The sequence below is a fragment of the Macaca fascicularis genome, chromosome 5 (assembly GCF_037993035.2).
Source record: "Macaca fascicularis isolate 582-1 chromosome 5, T2T-MFA8v1.1".
NCBI classification, from domain to species: Eukaryota; Metazoa; Chordata; class Mammalia; order Primates; family Cercopithecidae; genus Macaca; species Macaca fascicularis.
In genome coordinates this window covers 156,655,705-156,676,833 of record NC_088379.1, presented here as the reverse complement: position 1 = coordinate 156,676,833, position 21,129 = coordinate 156,655,705, and the positions used below count along the sequence as shown (strand labels likewise).

Genomic DNA, 21,129 nt, shown 5'->3' with positions numbered 1-21,129 from the left:
CTTTGTACTGTAGTGAGTAAGACAGACAAGGAATTTGTGGAAATAGAAGATAAACATCAGGTAGTCAAAAGCACTATGAGGACAATCAAAGCAGGATGATGAAATAGAGAGTGCCTAAATGACTACTCTAGACTGTGTTCAAATACAAAAAATCGGTGGCAGTTTTAACAAGGGGTATTAGTTTTGACGCAGGAAAATGAAGGAAGTCCGCTGGGACGATGGTATCTGCTCCTAGCATACAATGAGTGTGTTTCTGATACTGGCCAATGATAAAAAGGAGGTTAAAATGTACACGAACATTCAATCTAGGGCTGTTTCTCTCTAAATACCTCTGCTTAAACATAGCACTTACTACCTATATGGAAGTATCTTATTTTTGTTAACTTCTGTATGTCTCCCTTCTTTAGAATGTAAGCTCCATTAACATGGGGGCCTTAACTGTCTTGATCTCTGCAGTAACTACAGTGCCTAAGAACTGAGCCTGGCATTACGGTAGGCATGCAAATAAGTATTTGTTGCATTAACGCACAAATTGCTGAGCGAAGTAGAGGAGTAGACATAGAATATAACGGAGTAGGTTTGGGGGCTCAGGAAGTCTTTGCTGAGATGTCAAGGTCATTTACTTCCCCTTGCAAGGTTAACTGGGTTATAAAATCCCGGCAACGCTTCTTAGCTCCAAACACCAAGTGCTCACACTCAAACTCATATATACACGCTCAGAGCCACAAGCCTCTCCAACTCCCCGCTAGGAGGAGTCACACCTCCCCACCCTGAAACCCACCCACCCTCTCCTCTATTTCTCCTTCCCTCCCCTCTCTGCCGGGTTCCGGCAGGCTTCGAATCACCACGCTCGCCGGGAGTAGTAGTCTTCCGGTCCGAGCCTATAGCGTTTTTAATACAGTTCCAGAACTACGCTTCCCAGGGAGCCTCGCGGCACAGTGTGACTGAGTCACCTGACCAAGACACTGGCGTTACAATGGCGGCGCCCATGCTGCGCTGGGTCGGCCGTGGAAGACTTTGGACTTTCGCCCGGGTTGACAGCGGTTCTTGCCACCGAAGAGAGGCTCCGACTGGGTCCACATCCAACTGGATTAGGGGACAGAGCTCAGTGGCTCAGCAGCCCCTCTACACGACCCAGAAGCCGAGGAAAGGGTATTCTGTTTCATACCATTTCTGCCCACCTAACTGAGGTGGAACTGCAGGACTGGGGAAAGGATGGCAATTACAGCCCAGCTTCTAGACGTTTTGGCTGAGGGGAGGGCGTTGAGTTATAACCTGGAGCCCCGAAACCTAAATAAAAGCACAAAACAGGCCCTCTATCAGCTCCGCCCCCATATATAAACCACTATTTTCAAATAGACGTAGTTGGGGAATTCGCGAGTGTAAAATAGCAAGTATTTTCTTGAAGGCTGCACAGACAGAAGAGTGGATTCGGTCATCTTACTAATAGCACTGGCAGTGGGGACGGTGACAGGAGAAGCGGGATCATATTTAGCTGATTTTATTTAGCGCTAGTATGGGCCGGCAGTGTTCTAAAGGGAGAAAGGGAGCCTTTACCTACAAGCTCTGGAAGTGGTGGGTTATTGTCATTAGTCAGAAAACACTAGCTAGCTGTGCAGGCGTTTTATGTTGAATATGTGTGTTTAGACCTAGGAGGACGCAGCCAAAAGAAGAGGTACTCCCTCGGGTTATATAGAGAGTTTTGCTTATTTGGCCAGATTATCCCCTGAACAGCTGTTTATGCTTCATTATGTAAGAATTAAATAGTTTCTCTTTAAATACAGAAACATACGGCAAGTTTCTAATATTTTGTTTATTCTTTGAGACTGGTTGGCATTATTTTTACTTTCAGTTGGAGAAACAGAGGGAAATTGTCCTGAAAGAAGTATTCAGTTTTGTATTCTTTTCGTGAATTAGATTGTTTCCCTGTGAATGGAAAGAACATTTTTTCTCTCATGTAATGGAACTGCAAAAATACTTTGAATGATGCTTTACTGCATGCAGAATTTCTAACGAGTTCTTTCTTTAATTCACCTCCCTTGTGGGCTGTGTTTCCAAACTTTAAAAAGAAGGACTTATTCTTACAGTACTTCAGATATAGACCTTTATGTGCTGAAATTATTGAAACAAAACAAAATGATGTAAAATCTGTATATATATGTATATATATATACACACACACACATATATATACACATATACACACAAAATTGCTTGGGAGAAGAGCAGGATAGGAACATACATGGATTTCACAGGGAATAAGCACATTTATAAGGACCTGGAGAGGCCTATGTACAGACTCAACAGAGTAGGACTGGCCGGATAAGAGGGATTATTATAGTATTTAATAGCTTCTTAGATTTCATAGCAAATAAGCATGAACAAAGTAACCTGAAATTAGGTCTCAGGAATTGCAAGTGATATGGGGGACCAAAAATATGCCACATCAGATGGTTTAATATGATGGGGTTTAGCAAAATTTTTTCAAGAGTATCATTTAGTGGTGATTTATTATATCTGTGTCTCTCTGGTTATTATACTTGCAAACCGTTTTTGTGAAAGGAATTCAAAACATGGTTGCAAATTTCCTTTTTAAATAAGAAATGTGGAACTATTTATCATTATTTCTCTAGTAGTAGAATCTTGCCATTTATGTTAATTCTAAATAATGTGGGAAAGATCAGCTTTCTTCATTTACTGAGTGATTAATTGATAAGGTACAGTTAATTTGTTAAATGCTGCTTTTCACTGAAGTTAGCCAAGCAGTTGTCACCTGATACCCATTTCTACATTGTTTTAAGACACCAAATTGTTCCTTTCTCTATTGCCTTCGTGTTTATATCATCAGCCTCCCGATGCCATGTTGTAAATGAATTTTAGTTTGCCAATCTCAGTGTAGGCGCTTATTCTAAATTGGTTTTTATTTAGTCACTGATAAAATATGACATTTTTAATGTAAGGATATAACACTGTCATAAGTTTAAAACACATATAGGAAATTAACATTTGTGGTTTAGACTTACAGAAATTCATTCATGGTGACAAACATAATTACATCTTAACCATTATCTCTTTCTTCTTAGTGAACACAAATGGGCTGCTGTGGTAGGTTTGGAAATTCATGCCCAGATTTCCTCCAACTCTAAACTCTTCTCTGGATCTCAAGTTCGCTTTTCAGCACCTCCAAATTCTTTGGTTTCTTTTTTTGATGCATCTCTACCTGGAACTTTGCCGGTAAGATTTTTATTTAATCCTATTTTCATTAGAAAAATGTTTATTTTATATTGAACATGGAAAATTATTTTCTTATTTTAATAATAACACAACTGTTTGGAAATACTTCTTTAGGGAATTTTGGGTGAAGTGGGATGTATTAAATGTTTTCTAAAGACCCATCTCTGTGATGCTGTTTCTAAGTCTAAACATATTCATACACGTATTTATCACTTCACAAACATTTTAGCATGCCTACTAATATCAGATACTGTGCTATGAGCTGGGTCATAAAGATGAGCCTTGCCTTTAAGGAGTTCAAAAACTAGTAGGGGAGATGTGTCTTATAAACAAATAGAGGGCAATGTGATTCCTTCTTTGAAGGTAATATGCAGAGGATGGTTTTGAAACCCAGAAAACGGACAACTAATTCAGTAAATGAAAGGACTATTGTGAGAAATTGAGGTAGGGGTACCTTTGGTTATGGAAGTGTTACTAAAGAGGTGGTGGCCTGAGCTATTTGAGTAGCCCAGTAGAATTTAGGCAGATAAATAAGGGAGGAGGAGGAGTCAACTCAAAGGAAGCAGCATATATCACATGATTTTAGTGTAAGGCCAGTAATGATTGTGGTTGTTGCAAATTAAGAAACACTCAATAATGTAGAAAACAGCCATGATATGCAGTGAGTTAACTATTGTTCTTATAACTATTGTAATAACTATTAACCACTCATTTTTACTTGATCCTATGGAATGACTGGGCCCAGTATACCCATCAGCAAGACTTTTTGCATATATTTTTAGATAATTGATTGGATTTTTAAGAAAAGTATGAAGGGAACAGTGTAAATGTTTTAGCTAATAAATACCATATGGTCTGTCCAGGACCTATAATATCAACTGTGTTTGGGGTTTCCTGCCATCTTTGGAGGAAATGTGTATCCATGGTGGTGACAAAGGTGGGGAGGGGCAGACATTGTCATGGGTGAATTCCATGCTCTCAAACATTTAAATAAGAGTGGAAGCTGGTTGAGGCCGGGCATGGTGGCTCACGCCTGTAATCCCAGCACTTTGGGAGGCTGAGGCGGGCAGATCACAAGGTAAGGAGATCGAGACCATCCTGGCTAACATGGTGAAACCCTGTCTGTAGTAAAACTACAAAAAATTAGCGGGGCATGGTGGTGGGCTCCTGTGGTCCCAGCTACTCAGGAGGCTGAGCCAGGAGAATGGTGTGAACCCGGGAGGCAGAGCTTGCAGTGAGCCAAGATCATGCCACTGCACTCCAGCCTGGGCGACAGAGTGAGACTCTGTCTCAAAAAACAAACAAACAAAAGACTGGAAGCTGGTTGAACTGAGCACTGGCAGGCTTGCAGAGGCAGAGGTGTACTTTTCTCAGTCACTGACCAAAGTGGAAGATTCTGGGCAGTGCCTCCAGTGTGCCTGCCTCACTCAGCTTTGGTTGTATTGGGGCAGTATCTTTTTCTTGGAACTTTTCTCTTACTCGCATTTTCTGTCAGGGAGGACTCCCATCCCAAAGAACACCTTTGATGTGCTGCTGGGTCCCTTTGGGAGAAGATAGATGTGGAGATGCACCCTCTTTTTCTTTCTCTGACTTAGAGATCTATCTACAGAAAGATTTTTTGCTTGTTTGAGAAGGGTGATTTTTTTGGTTATAAATATATGACATATTTTTGGGGCAGAGATTCAGATATAGTAGAAATACAGTAATATTTAGACAAGTAAAATGGAAGGCAAGTTGTCATAACACCTCTACATTTTCCCTCCCAGATTCAAAACATTTTTTTTCCCATGTGGTAGTTACTTATCAAGCGATTAGGCATAAGCTCTGAGTTGCTCCTAGGTTTCTCCAGCTGTGAGTGTGATGGCTATCAAGCCATACTTATTATAGTTCACTTTAGAAACAGATCCATTTGCAGATAAGCATGTTTTCTGTAAATAGACTCTCCAGTTGTACCTAAATTTGGTCAAAAATTAGAACAAATTAGAAAAATTCAAAATAATTAAAATGCCAACATTTTAATTGCTTTGTAAAACTTGTCATGCACCAAAAAAGAAGGTGCTTGTTCACTGGTAAGCAAATCAGTAACACAGTGAATGTGTTTGAGACATTTGAGTGTTGAGAGCTTGGCTTACACTAATTAAATGGCAGACAAAGTCTGGAAATACAGTTTTGCATGAGCTAGGATTTGTTTTCCTTTTCAGAGCCTACAATGCTTATGGTTTAAGTAGCCTAAATAGGTTATTCTGTAGACAGCAGATCTACCTCTTGTTCAGAAATGTTTCTGCCTTTAAGGGACCTCATTTAGTACGTGAGCAACATTATGCCTAAACTCCCAGAATTAAGCATTGTCACTCAAAACATTTCAAAATCTTTTTATTTACCTCTAAATAGATTTAAAATATACTAAAACCTTTAGACAGTTGTCCTTCCCTAAGCCCTATGGAGATGTATAAAGATGCTCTAATAGCCAGACTCTGCTTAGAACTCCATTTATAACAAACCAATAATTTGAGAATATGTGCTTCTGAGGATTTTAGTAGAACATTATGTTATTGTTTTGATCAGGTAAACCAAAAATGTAAGTGTGATTCATGATGGTGCTTGAAACTCTTTCTGCCCAGGGCTTATATTGCTCCCTTCTCTCCTGCTTCTTCCCTGTCCTCTACCTGGCTGATTGTGCCTTCTCACATGGCTGTGTTCTGCCACTTAGCCCTGAAATGTTGGTTTCCCATGCCCTATTCTTTGGATTTCAATTCTTCTGTTACCTGTGTTCCCCTGAATAATCTTTTTACCCTCAAATAAAGCTCCCCTCTCTCTTTTAGGCAAGAAACCTATATCTATTGTGTCGTACTATACATTTCCATCTGAATGATTCATAAACACCTTAAATTCAGCAGTTACAGTGTTAAGCCTGTTATCTTTTCTCCCCAAAGTTTCACTGCCTCCTGACGAAAGAATAAACCAAAAAGGGAAAATATATATAAGAAGAAGCAAAAATCAGTGGGAAAAGGATAAGTTATTCAACTGATGGTTTGGGAATTGGTTAGCTATTTGGAGAAAAAATATTGCTCATTTCATACATCAAAACAAAGTTCATATATATATAAAATGTAAGTTAAATGTCAAATTAAATCCAAAAAAATCTAGGAGAATATTTGTTTGTCCGTGGGTTGGGGAGAAACTTTGTAGGCATAAAAGCAAGAAAAAAACAGCTAATTAGGCAAAATTGATGGCAATTTGACTGCTTTATTCACCCAACATATATTTATTGACCTAGTAATTCTTTTAGGAATCTGTCCTTGGAAAATAAACATGTGGGCAAAGACTTATATGCAGAGATATCTATAGCAGATCTATTTTTAAAGGTAGAAAATTGGAAGTAACCACAATTTCTCAGTGATGGGAGAATCATTGAATAAATTATAATACATCAGTATAGTGCAACATTATGAAGCCACTGATAATGTTTATAATAGACTTTTAGTGGCGCAGGAAAATGCTAAAGATAAAAATTCTAGTGAGATGAATAGAATTTTCATGTAGATTACTTAATCTTCTTTGCATCCGTTTCTTATAAAATGGGAATAATTGACTCATTGGATTTGTGTGAGAATTAAATGAATCAGTACCTTTAAAACACTTAAGACAGTAATTGCATGTAGTAAGTGCTCTTATTAATTAACAGATAATTAACAAGTAATAACAAGCAATTAATTAAAAAGCTCTTAATAATAGGTAAGGTAAATCTTACCTACTAGTATACCCATAATGATTGGTGGCTTTCGTCTTTACAAAGGCTCTCCTGAGTTATTGTGCACAGTTATGTTGCCAGTGAGAGCAAAAGTAAATGCTATACATAACAATTGGTCACTTAACCTTGATTTCACTAGTTAAGTGATCTGCCAACAAAAACTAACCTGGGGTTCTCATCACCTCAGAAATGTATAGAGAATTAAGTAAATAATAAAAACCAATAAAAACTAGTATATTGGATAAAATTGTTTCTGAATTATAAATAATTACTTTGATTGCACAAAAGAAGGCTTATGAGCTTTTTTTCCCATCTGTAATTATTTGGAGTGTTTCTGTGGTCCAACATGGTATTGGCACTTGATTGAGTAAAAATTAGGATTGTTACTTAAAACAATTGTGGTAATGTGTAGTCTTTCTGTAGACATTCCATTCTTCTCTGTCGGTTGTGTCTTCATGTACTCAGCTGGCATATGTTGGATGCCTATGTTATGCTAGCCCTTGTGTAGCTCTAGTGACACAGTTTTGAACTTGGTAGAAGATAGATATGGGTGTTGCCCACATGGAGCATGAGCAAGCAAGCAGGCAGTTGCAGTACCTTCTAATAAACATGTTAGTCATGGAAATACAAGGTGCTTGAGGAGCACATAGGAAGAGTATTCAACACAGATACAAGGAATTGATGAAACTGGCCGAGTAAAAAGTGAATAGAATGTACAAAGACCAGAAGACAAACAACGTGGCTTGCTCTAGAAACTGAAACATTTTCCCTGTGTTGTAGCATAGAACTTGAATATGGGCATTGCAAGAGGTGAGGCTAGAGCAGAAAGCATAGCCTGTACCGTATAAGCCCTGATAAGGGATGTGGATCCCATTTACAAAGAGATAAGAAGACATAAGGAGAGTACAGGGCCAGAAACTCCAAGGAAGTGAGTGTTTTGAGGAGGAGGGAATACAAGAACATTGGATGCTACTGAGAGGTCAAGTAAAGTGAGGACTAGGAAGTGCCCATTGGATTTATTAAGAAGGGTATCTTTTGCAAGAACAGTTTGAGTGTGATGGAAACAGAAGGTAGGTGGCAGTGGATTGAGAAATGTCAGGGCATGGAGGAAGAAGAGAGTGTGGGCAAGTGTTTCAAAAAGTTTTACTATGAAGGACAACAGTGCAGCAAGTGAGAGGAGACATGGAATCAAGAGCAAACATTTATTGGTCATGTCTTTCTTAACATTGGAGAGACTTGGGAATGTTTAAATGCTGATGAGTTATATAGTCTATGATAATGTACACTTAAAATGTGTTTGAGAGGATAGATCGCGTGTTAAGTGTTCTTACTGCAGTAAAACAAAACTTTTTAAAAATGCTGATGAGAAGGAGCCAGTGAAGAAGGGGTGGCGAAAGACAGGAGAGGCTTTTGATTGATACGGCCAGCTGAACACAGGCATTTTAATCCATCCTCTCTGTAACCCAAAGAAACCCCACTGAAATGATAGTGAAAGAATGCAAATGTGATAAGCCTACAGAAGAATGGGAGAGGAGACAAGAGTGTGTGAGAGAGAGATGGTAGGTGGAGGAGGGCCTCACTTTGCAGAGCAGGACGCACTGTGACCTAAGCGCCTGCAGGAAGGGACTCTAGTGAGACCTGAGATGATGTGTCCTACACAACCTTAAAAACGCTCAGGATGTGGGGGCGTCAAGTATTGTGGAAGGCTGGCTGAGGTGAAAACAAAGGGGTTAGTCGGAGTCTGAGTACAGAGCAGTGAGATCTGAGCTTCTCTACCTGACCCTGGGCAGCTGCCCTACCCCCACCGGAATTTATAGTCTTTGGAGAAACTCAACTCATGACACACTTTCCCTGAGGCCACCGGTCAGAGCGAAAGGCGATGTCAGACAGCATCTGTAGCGAACTCCAGGACCTGCCTAGTTCTTTTCCTGCCCCAATGTGGGAACTCAGGTGGCCTGGTGTGTCCATCTCTCCTCTTCCCCTCCTCCCGCAAGCAAGAATCTGCAGGAGCTTCTTTGAAGATTGTGTGACCTTAGTGGGAAGAACATGAGATATTGACATGGTGGGAGGTCTCTCAATTTTAAAAAATCTGTCTGGCCACCTGGTTGCTTAAGAGTGAAGACCACTGACAAACAAGCCCCAGGCATTTACATGGGACTTTTAATTGGCATTTTAGTATCTTACTTTAAAATATAGATTGAGAGCCAAAAATCACCAGACACTTGAGGAGATTCTCCAACATGATAGACAAAGCCCAAAATAAAAAAGAAAGCTAAAGGAAATAGGAGGCTGTAAATAATGCACAGGGTAAAAGAATACTTAAAAAATTAATAGCTTTTATAAATGTCCTCAGAGAGATAAGGGAAGGTAGCTGCATCTTTGAAACAGGAACATAATATTACTTTTAAAAAATGAACAAACAGGATAAAAACGAGCTCTTAGAAATTAAAATTATGGTGCCTCTCCTTCCCCTAGGAAAGTTAGAAAATAATGTCAAGAAAATCTTCCAGAAATCAAAACCAATGTGCAGTACATTGGACAATAGAAGAAGAAAATAAGCAAATTAGAGAATCAATCCAGGAAGTTCAGCATCTGATTAATAAGAGACTCGTGAAAAAATAGAAAACAGACTCGAGGAAACTCTCAAACAAAACACATGGATTCACATGGATTAATTTCCCAGAATTGAAGAACATATATCTCTAAATGGAAAGGGCCTGCCAACTACCCAGCATGAGGGATAAAAATAGTCTCACATGAAGGCATGTCAAGAAATTTATTAACACTGGGAATAAAGTTAAAGTCCTAAAGCTTACAAAGAGGAAAAATATAATCAGGTCCACATACAAAGGATTGGGAGTCAGACATCAGACTTCTCAACAGCAGCACTTACACCTGTAAGAGAATGGAACCGTGCCTTAAACATTCTTAGGGGAAAAAAATTATAATTCTAACCTAGAATTCTGTACCCAACAGTGTCAATCAGGTATGACAGTAGAAGAATGATATTTTCAGACAGATTCTCAAAAAGTTTGCCTTTCATTATCCCAGGAACCTGCTGGAATAGTAGAGAAGTTTCAGGTTGCCAGCTCTACCATGAGACCTGTTAGAAGAGGAGGAAGGTGGCTCCAGAATAAAGAATTCCAGGAAAAAAATGAGAATAGGGAATTAGCAGGTATCTGATTTGTGTGGAAAAAGGTTTCCATATAATTTAGCCTTTAGAGGAATGAGCAATAGATACATAAAAAATGAAGCACATGAAAAAAATGAAGGATTTAGCAAGTCTTTCTAGGAAGAACAAAATGTTCAAGAAAGGAAATATAATCATAGTATTTTATTAGCTTAGGAGATAAACATTTAAATAATAATAGAAACACCAGCTACCGATTTAATAAAAACTGTGATATAACTTGGATATTGGGAAAGAAAAGAACTAAATTCTTACCTACCATAATTGGAAGTCATGTTCTAAATTGGTAAAGCAAGAAAAAAGTAACCTAAGTATAGGCTGTAGAACATTCTTGTCCACTGATTAGAGGCCTCTTTCTCCTTTTCAGGCCTTAAGCTAGTAGATGGGTTTTATTTTGTTGTGTTTTTCTTTGGCGGTGAAGTGGGATATGGGATTGTTACTGTGTTTTGTTTTGTTTTTTAATTAGGTGATGGGTAAATGATTTGGAGCTCCCAAAAGACAGATTAGTAGTCAAAAGCATTTTTAAAAACAAGATTTATTTTTATTTTATATACAAGATAGCATTAGGTACTAATCAAACATTACCTGTACTGGCATCTCAGCCTTCTGCTGGTAAAGTTTTTATTTGTTTGTTTTTTGTTCTCAAAGTCCAAATAATGAAGCCCGTACCACACCCCTGTTCTCACAACTCTTACCCTTACCCTGGTTTTAGGAGAAATAGACTTACGCACATTCTAGATCCATCCATACTCAAGCTCATGCATGTGATGGGTCTGTCTGCTTCCCTGGGGGAGACGTGACCTACCATCCTTTTTTCTGCCTGACTTTATGGACTTGTATGTTACCCAACTTACCATGGTAGGATTTTTAGGGAGTGGGTATATTTTATTTTGGGATAGAAATATAATTTAGCAGCTGGACACAGTGGCTCATGCGTATAATCCCAGCACTTTGGAAGGCTGAGGCGGGTGGATGGCTTGAGCCCAGGAGTTGGAGACCAGCCTGGGCAACATGGTGAAACCCTGTCTCTACAAAAAAAAAAAATACAAAAATTAGCCAGGCGTGGTGGGGTATGCCTGTAGTCTGCTACTTGTGGGGTTGAGGCAGGAGGATCACTTGAGCTTGAGAAGTGTACCACGGCACTCCAGCCTGGGTGACAAAGTGAGACCCTGTTTTAAAAGAAAAGAAAAGAAAAAATATATAATGTAGCGAGCTTGGGTAAATTCTTGTGATAAAGTAAGATATAAAAATATTGCAAAATGTCTCATAATGTTATTCTCTTACCTTGTAACTTACATCAGTTATCTCTTAGAAATGGAATGGGGTAAGTCTTGGGAGTCCATGTTCTTAAAACAAGTACACTGTGTCATTGTGACAGTTTATCAGGTCTGTCTTTTTTCCAGATTAAGGAAGGATTGTCACATGGCAAATGGCCAGGAGCCTTGGCCAACAGGTGATGGATTTTCCAAAGGTCCCCTGGCACAGGCATATTATTTAAAAATAGGAAAATAAATACCAGACAAGACAGCTCAAAGATCCAAAGGGGGTTGCTGCCAGGGAACAGGACGGGACCTAGGAAGAGGTGGGACAGGGGACTGCTGCTTTTCATGATCAGGTATTTAAAAATACATGTCTGTGATATTTTGTTTAAAAAACTTAAGTTAGGTTTAAAGGAATAAAGATATAAGGGGGAGGGAATTATTGATAGAATAAGGTTCCTGAGAAAGCAGACAATGTCTCCGGAGCCATGGAGTAGGAGCCCTCTCTCCCACTGTAACCCGAGGGGAATGTGTGTCCCTCCCCTCCGGGTGCGAGGAAGTGTTGAGGTTTGGTTGTGAAAGGTTGAGGAAACACCTCTGATTTTTTTCATTTTCTAGCAAATATTGCTTCTTACATCTCACTCTGCTTTTGGGCACTGTTTTCTTCCTTTGTTGGTGGCTCTTGCATTCCAGGTCTGTGGGTAATGAACTCTCTTGGTCTGTATGTGCCTCCAGCTGTTTCTGTTTCCCCCTCACTCTGGAATAATAGTATAGAATTCCAACTTGACATTTATTTCCCCTTGGCACTTGAAGACGTTTTTCCATTGTCCTCCGGCATCTGTGATTGCTGATGAGAAGTCTGCATCCCTTGTCAGTACTCTGTTTTGTTTCTCTGATAGCTTTAGCCAGGGTGTGTCCAGATGTGAATTTGTTTTTATTTATTCTGCTCAGTGTGATTTTTAACTTAAGTACTGTACCCTGGACTATGGAGGTATCTCTATGGAATGAATTCCTGGTGGCCTCTGCCAGGGCCCATTGGGCTTTATTGAATGAACTGGTTTCTATGTTAATTTCTTGGCCCCCTAACTGCCACACAGCTTAGATAGTGCCAGCATCAAGCTCCACACATCCAAGCCAGGAACAGGGTCAAGGGCTCAGATTTCTCAAGACTCTTTTTCACCTATGGCCTGAGGCGGCTGGCCTCCTCCATAGCAACCCCTCCAGTTGGTGGCAAAAGATTTTCTAAATGGACTAATATTTTTTGGCTCACAGCTTTATGCAGGAAGCCATACCTGCTCCCTACGACATGGGCTCATGGCCTTGACTTCTGCCCCCAAGGTGCTTTAAATCACTGACATCTGATGTCTCAGCCCAGTTAACAATAATAATGGTAGTAAAATCAACTGCCATGTACCAAGTGCTTACCATGTGGCAGGCACTGTTCTGGGTGCTTTATACGTATTCTCTTATTTTAACCTCATAACAACCCTACCAGGCAGTTGCTGTCCTTATTACAGTTAGAAAGTGAGTAGAAAATGTGCTGTCCTGTCTCTCCTCATTACCCCTGTTGTCACATGGCTTTAAACTACCTTTACTTCTGTGGCCCCAGGGCATTTTCTTGCTTACTTTGAGCTTGGCTCTGGGCATGTACACATCTGTGTATTTGTAAATGTATATGTATATATAAATGTATGTGTGTATAAATAGAATACTTCATTTCTTTCTCCTGTCTCCATCTCCCTATTCCCCAGCATGACTGGAGCACACCTGCTGTCTTGACCGACCCCCTCCCCGTTCTGATTAGTGACCCTTATTCTGAATGTTTTTTTAGGATCTTTTTATTTTCTTATTTTCCCTTAGTTTTAGAATTTTGTGGAAGCCCATCATAAATCTTCAGGATGAAAAGGTCAGCCAGCCCATTTCACTGCTCATAGGCAGGATTACAGCTACACTAAGGACAGCATTCTTTGTTTTTATTAGCAGGGATTCAGCTTCACTCATTATTTTGACCTAGTGAAATCTCTTTACTGTGGTGCAGAGCCTTCCTTAATTGATTAAGGAATTATTCATCTGTACATCTATAGACAGGATCTTAGGGTGTTTGCTTAAAGTTAGTTATTTCCTATTTAACAATATCATTCCAATTTTTTGACTTGTAATACTTTGTATATGGATGTGAAATGGGAAGAAAAATAAGAAAGAAATTTATTTGTTTGGTAAAATGTCATGTGATTTACAGTTCTGTTTGTTTCATAATTGGCCAAATAATATTTCCAGTAATGGTGAGATTTCAGCAAAGAATCAAGCTTGTTTGAAATGTATGCATGTGCAGACCCATGCTTACACACACACACACACACACACACACACACACACACACACTTGCTTTTTGTGATCAGAAATGCTTGCCCTCTCCTGGTGTTAGTTCCCATGCAGGAGAGAGGGGAGAGGACACCGTCGGCTCTGCCGTAGCTGGCTGGTAGGAATGCTTATTGTGGCACAGTAGATAACTCCTGATAATCAGGCTGCACTATATTCGATTAATAAGAAAGGAGGAACTCTGCTCTTGTTTTGCCTGTCTGAAAACTCTTATCTGTATGTAACACAGAACTCCCTAGCAACTGTGAATGCCTCTTGTTTCCAGAACTGGGGAAAAGACCATAAAAGCTGTTTTTCACACATATATGCAAGAACGTTCTCCTCTTTTCTCAGTATCAGCCTGTCTAAAAAAGCATTCAGGGCTTTCCATATCAAAGGTATTTAGAATTGCCCCTGGAAGCTATGGAATGAAAACAGGAATGTTGTTTACCACATTTTACAAAACTTTCTTTTATTCACAAGAGTGCATACTATTATGAGCCAGAATAAGGGGAATGAACAGGGGAAGAAATATGATGTGAATAAATATGATGTGTTGTCTGCCCTCTGGGAACTAACAAACAATGAGAATGCTGTGCTTTCTGCTGGAGATTCCTTCTGGAACATATGTATGCCGATTGCAGCAGAACGGGTCTTGCCTCCCTAAAGAAATGGTGATGTGAATGCTTTTCTGAAGTACTTTGGAATTTATTTTTTAGATTCCTTATGACATTTCATTCAAACTAGGTAAATCTGCAGTATTCTGACTCTGAACATAGAAGATATTGGTGATAACTTTTGTTTTGAAGAACCTACTAGATTTAGAAACACTTGACTAGTCTAGGGAGCATCAGGCTTTCTGAAATGTTTTTCTGACCCTTAATTCTAAACATAATTATAAAAGTTGTTTTTAATTCAAAATGTAGAAATGAAACGGAAATTGAAGATAGCATCATTAGGGAGAAGTCTTTAAATACATACATTTATAATCAGATCTATATTTATCTCTCTCTCCATTCACACATAGATGATGTTTAGTTATTTAACTAAGAAGACAAAATGTGACCATTTTCTATGAAATTTCTTTTCATTTCAATGATTTGCTTTAATGTAATCTGAAAGATTTATAATTACATTGTATGCTCAGACTTGCTTCTTGCCAGTCACTCTCCAAATCACTTCTATAGTTATCCTCCATGCTTTTGAGAGTGAGGTGTTACAGGGATGAGGTGTTTTGTATAGTGACCCTTGTCACCCTAAAAGAGGTATATGTCTGTGAGCTCATGCCCACAAATGTGGAAGGTTCCTTTTCAGCTCTCACTCTTGTGATGGTCTAAACCTGCCGTATAACTTCGTTAACTGAATGTCTCCCATGAACTCAGTGTCTCATGACGATGATGACTTTCACGTTCAGCAGGCAGCATGATCTCACCTCCCTCCCTGTGGGAAGCATTTGACTCCTTCCCTGCCATGGATCTTTTTCTAACTTTCAGTGGGTTCTTGAAAGCCTCTCTCTTCACAGCCATTTTCACTTCCCCACCTCTCTACCAGTTTTGCATGCAATATTCCCCACCTGAAACCTAACCAGATTAATAATAATGCTTCTACTCTTTTTATTTTTATTTTTTTTAGAGACTGGGTCTCACCATGTTGCTCAGGCTACTCTTTAACTCCTGGGCTCAAGCAGTCCTCCTGCCTCCGCCTCGCAAGGTGCTGGGATTATAGGCATGGGCTACCATGCCTGGCCTCTACTTTCTATCAATATATATTTGTTTCATACAGTTGACTGAACATCTTTTTATGTTTTATGTATGTTGTTCATAAGGATTTCTGTGTTTTATTATAAGCTTCTAAAAGAGCAGTTCATGTATCTTTCTTGGTCCACTTGACAGTACCTTGCATAGAACATGTGTATAGCAACCCTAATAAATATTTCCCTATATACTTGCATACACTTACATACGCACACATGGGGCATCCATATGAAAGGACTTTCCTGTCTAAAACCCTTTAGCTATTTTTTAAACTTCTTTATGGGTCTCTTGTCCTGGCTGAACATAAGACAACCTTTTCTTGATTACCCAAGCTTATCAACAACATCAGTTATTGCTCAGTGTTGTAATGGTGCCTTCAAGGTCTATTGAGATGTGTAAAGCTTTTTGATCCTACAGTAAATGGCTAAAGATAGCCATTGTTTTGAGGTTTCATAGTACAGTGTTTTTCCCTGCTTTTATAGTTACCTGTTCCTCACCAGGTTTTTAAAGCTGCTGTCAGTATATTTGGCTCTAGGAATCCCTACTTGCTCATTTTTCACTTCTCAATGATTATTTCTGATTAGTTCAGAAAGTCAGAGTATCACATTTGTAAATATAAATAAGAACAAAGCTCTGAGTAGAAACCTCTCCTACAAAATAAAGTACATGGATGCTATGAAAGCTATTTAGCATCACCATGTGACACTAGAATAGGAAGAGGTCCTGAAAATCATTCAGTTCAGTCCTTTTAATTTACAGATGAGAGAACTGCTGTTGGGACTCGTCCATGGTCACACAGTTTCTTAACATTCCATTCAGATTAGAACCAAAGTTTCTCACTTCCAGTTCAGTGATTGGCTCCCAACCTGTTCCACTATAGTTGGAGCTGCTGGAAGTCAGAGTTATGTAAGTGGCTGTTATTTTACAGATATGTATATATGAGTATACATCCAAAAACATTAATCTCATTAACAGATGTATATGTACTATGTTTATAGATGTATGTCCACATGGTTATATACATACAGAGGCATTGACTACACAGCACTGATGCTGTGTTGATGGTTGTATGCACCATGTATTATGATGCCCTCTAAGTATGAGATCTAAACCTAGGGAGGGAGCAAAGACGAGAGTGCTGAGTCAGAAGAAGAAATGGATAAAGGAAATCTCACCTAATTAGCCTCCAATTCAGGGCTCTGTGCATCAGATTTCCCCAGACTCACCATGAAGAAAGCAGGCCTGGCTATGGGCAGCTCTTAGCTGAACATATCACCATGCAAATAGTGGTCACAGGAAAATTCTTTTAGGATCTTTTCTCCAGGCTTCATTCTGGCCAGTTTTCTCTACACTGGCTTCTAGTTCACTAATTTTTTTTTATAGTAGTCGCTCTTTTACGTATCCATTGAGGTTTTTAGTTCACTAGATCTTTCAATTACAGAAATTCTGTTTTTCTCTTTTAAATCTCTCTAATCTTTTGAAAATATCTTGTTCCTTTTTCATGTATTCAGTTATTTATTTCTTTCATAATTTTACAGCTACTTATTTTGCAGTCTGTGTTCAGTAATTCCATTACCTGAAGTTCTTGGGTGATCTTGTTATGCTTTTTGCTTGACTGCTGATTCTGGCTGGAAGTAGATGATTTTCTGGTATATTTTGTAATTTTTTTATTATGAAGTCATATCTGACAGGGCTTTATTAGTGGTATCTTGTTGAGAGTCCATCTCTTTAAAGCACTTTTGCATTGGCTTTTGCCTGATGCTCCAGGCTAAGTGAGGGCCATTTTCCATATTTACCTCTTAGCTTGGGGGCTTCTGGACCACAGAGTTAGTACATCTGACCCCAGGCTTGTCTGAGAGAGACTATCAGTTCTTAGGGCAGACTCCTGTACCCCCGTCCCACTGCCACCCACCAAAATCTAAAATCTGGGCTGAAACTTTACTAAGGTTGAAACCTTATAGAAGGGAGGGGATGAAACAGGCTGTGAATATGGGTGACTCAGAATGGGGCAGAGAAGGCACCTTTAACTTCTCTCTGGCCCCCTTGCCCTGTCCCACTAAGATATCCCTCCCTTCCCATTGTAATTCTTCTGTGTCGTTGTGTGTGTATTGCAGTTCACACTAGTTAGGGCCAAGAGTGGTGTACATCCCAGTACCTCTTACCTGCCCTCTCATCACAAACACGGATCAGGTGACTGAGCTCTTTCCAAATTCCTGCTAGACGTGCAAGGATGCACTCTCTCACCTATTGCCTTTAAAGATGATCGGTTTCCCAAAAAAAGCTTCATCCTTAAAAAAATGATTCTCCCTTCGCCTTTGTGTAGAAATGATGATGCCATCTCATTCCTCTTAAGGAACAACAAAAAGCAATATGATGGAGTTGACAGGAGCAGCTGGCTCTAGTGGGAGAAATCAGTGAGGAAATTGAGAGTTCGCTTTCCTCTCCACCCCAGCCTTGGCGAACGTGAGGGACCTTGTCTGGCCTCCCCCTGGGTGAATCTTCTGGGTCTGCAGAGCATCTCCCTGACTCAACATCATTTCTCAGGAACTTGGTGCTCCTTTCCTAGTAATGCTCCTTTCCTTTCCTTTTACTAGATTTCCTAGTAATCCCAAGTAATGAGCAGCTTGCTCATCTCCCAACAGATTCACTCCCGAGCAAGAAACTGCCAGTATTGTTTGGGAAAGGCTTTTCTCCCATTTCCACATCCTTTTATTGGTTTGTTTTCCCTCAGAAATATGCACGTGGATGAGATATTGAGCAAAATAATAAGCCCTTATTAGAGAAGATAGTGTTTACTTAGAATTATTAACTGTTCAGAATGAATTTTGTACACTACTGCAACCAAAAATCTGTATTACAATAGTACTGTCTTATCTGTAGTTTCACTTTCTGTAGTTTCAATTACCCTGAATACAGGAGAATAAGATATTTTGAGAGAGACCACATTCATATAACTTTGATTACAGTATATTTTCTTTTTTTTTTTTTACTGTTTATCTCTTGCTGTGCATAATTTATAAATTAAACTTTTATCATACATACCTATAGATAGGAAAAAAAATAGTCTATGTCAGACTTGGTACCATCTGAGGTCTCAGGCATCCCCCAGGGATCTTGGAACCCATCCCTCATGGATAAGGGGGCACTCCTGTACTGGAAAGAGAGGTAGGAATGTGCAGAAAATAAAGTGAACACATTACCAAAGATGCCTGGGAGTACAAAAGCTTAGGAGTCTTTTGGTGATATAAATATGTAGTAGTCCAAAAAAAACCTGACAGTGTTCTGTGACACTATTTTTGTCTCTGCCATTCGAGTAGCTCATACAGGCTTTGTTCTGGTGATTTATACTAGAAGCCTATAATAAAAACGCAGCCTGAAATCATGCAGCTGGGTACCCTTCATTTTTCTTCCATGGACAGTTCCCGAACTTAACAAATTACAGCAGGCCTGGCAAAGCTCTTCCTTCAAAGGAAATACATGCCTGGCCATGGCAGCTGCCCTGTTGGGTTTCTTCTGCTTTCTGGCATCATTGGTGATGCTGTGGGGATTGCTAGATGGTTTTTATGAGTACATCATGTACTACATAATGACATTTTGGTAACAACAGACTGCATATATGACGGTGGTCCCATAAAATTACAGTGGAGCTGAAAAATTCCTATGGCCCAGTGATGTCATAGCCATCTTGTCATCATGGCATAAAACATGACGATATGTTTAGATACACAAATGCTTACTGTTGTGTTACGGTTGCCTACAGTATTCAGTACATAACATGCTGTACAGGTTTGTAGCCTAGGAGCGATAGGCTATATCCTGTAGCCTAGGTGCGTAGTGGGCTATCCCATCCAGGTTTGTATGAGCACACTCTTACGATGTTCATACAACAGCAAGGTCTCCTAACAAGGCATTTCTTAGAACATATCTCCATTGGTAAGTGATGCACAACTGTACTAGAAAAGAATTTCTAGGAAGATATTGTGTCTTTTTAGTGGGTCAATAAAAATAATACTCCCTTCCCGTCTTGAGTCAGAACCGACTGAGAAATCAGCACAGAAGTCAGTCAGATGAAAATGAACATACCAGCTTTTTTACAGATAATAGCTTGATTGAAAAATGCAACGTGATGTTTAGCCACATGCTTTTTAGTACTTGCTGCCTCTGTTGAACTCAGGTCTCCAAAACTGCAGGCTTTTCACTTGTAGAGGACGAACTTGCTTCTGCAGAAAGCTTATCACGTGGCCAGAATAGAGCCGACTGTCTCATCATTGTGGGCATGTTGATTAGAAAGAACTCATTTAGGCTTTGTCCTGATCATTGATACTGCAAGATTCTATAGGAATGCTCAGCCACGGGGCCAACCCACTCATATGTGGTTCCATTTCCCAAAGTCACTTGTCAGAAAAGTCACTCTTTTGGGGACAAGAGAATATGGAGTAGAAAGCAAAGTCCTGTCACATGGAAACCTAGGGGCAGGCGAACGACTGTTGCCCAAATTCTGCCTTCAAAAGCATGAAGCCAGTGTCACATCATGTCTGGGAGTAGATGTGAGAAGCTCTTTTTGGGTGAGTCTTGAGGAATTCTTTGTTTATACTGCAAGTAGACGCACTTGTCATCTGAGGTCATTGACTTGGCCTTTCTTACTTGGCCATATTTATGTGTGTTTTCGGCTTCACGTGTAATATTGTGGGGAGAGTTAGCTATTTTCTACACTGCAGCATCTTGGGGAGTTTTTTTTCTCAGCTCTTTTAAAAATCTTGGCAAAGTTAGGAAGTGATTTTGCCATTGGCATACCAGAGATGACAAATGTAGGCTTGGTGATTCTGGCATGGATAGGTCGTCAGGCTGGGCTCCTCTGAAGAGCATTTTGTTCATCGTGGCAGAGGGTTCTTGCTAGTGAGCCTTTGTGTTCCCCAGCCTTTCACCACTGGGTGCGTCATTATAATAAGGACTGGAGCTGGGGCAGGGAGAATAACTGGAAATCAAAATACATTAGTGCTCCCGGGAGCCTTAAAATAATTCTGTTCTAAATTTTGATGCACGAATCTCCTTTTACAAGTATAGAAGCAAGAAGCGTAATCAATCAAGGGTCTTTGTCATGCTTTGCAGCTTTCTTAGGAAATGCAGACAGGCAATATGTGATTACCAATAGCGTTTTGAATTTTCGGTGATATTTGCCAACCCATAAGCCATCCCAATGAGCAAGGTCAGGGGCTCCAACCCCAGTTGATAGGAGAGGAAACTGATGGCCTTACTGACTTATCCAAGGACGCAAAGAAGTCAGGAACCCAGCTAAAAATAGAAGTGAGAATTGCCTGGTCCCCATTCTTAGTATAAGCACCAGATTACATTCCCTTCTACAATACTTGCTAATTGTTCATTTCCGACAAAACATAGCGGGAATTTTTCCTTTATAGCTGGTTGTAACATTTAAGATGCCTGTAGTCACTCATAACCTCTGTTTACTTATCACAGCCAGATAGCTATCTTATTTACCTTATATTTGATTCTTTTTCACTTTTACGTCTGTGCAGAGAAGTTAATATATGTGAAAGCACTTCATAGATTCTCAAATGGCATGTA

At 39.6% G+C, this 21,129-nt stretch overlaps 1 protein-coding gene across 19 annotated transcripts in view; it reads left to right on the top strand.

Annotated features, from left to right (window-relative positions):
* The first annotated feature begins 970 nt into the window (after nt 1-970).
* The window catches only part of GATB (glutamyl-tRNA amidotransferase subunit B), an 84,918-nt gene continuing 64,759 nt past the window's right edge, over nt 971-21,129 (top strand). For 15 of the 19 annotated variants that reach the window (XM_045392951.2, XM_074040599.1, XM_045392950.2 and 12 more), the window contains exons 1-2: nt 971-1,152; nt 3,084-3,234. In XM_045392951.2, coding sequence (XP_045248886.2) covers nt 977-1,152; nt 3,084-3,234 — 327 coding nt within the window. In that variant the 5' untranslated portion in view covers nt 971-976. Of the gene's footprint in view, nt 1,153-3,083; nt 3,235-11,714; nt 11,791-21,129 lie in introns of those variants that run through there. The other 4 variants (XM_074040620.1, XM_074040609.1, XM_074040615.1 and 1 more) reach the window with 1 other exon arrangement.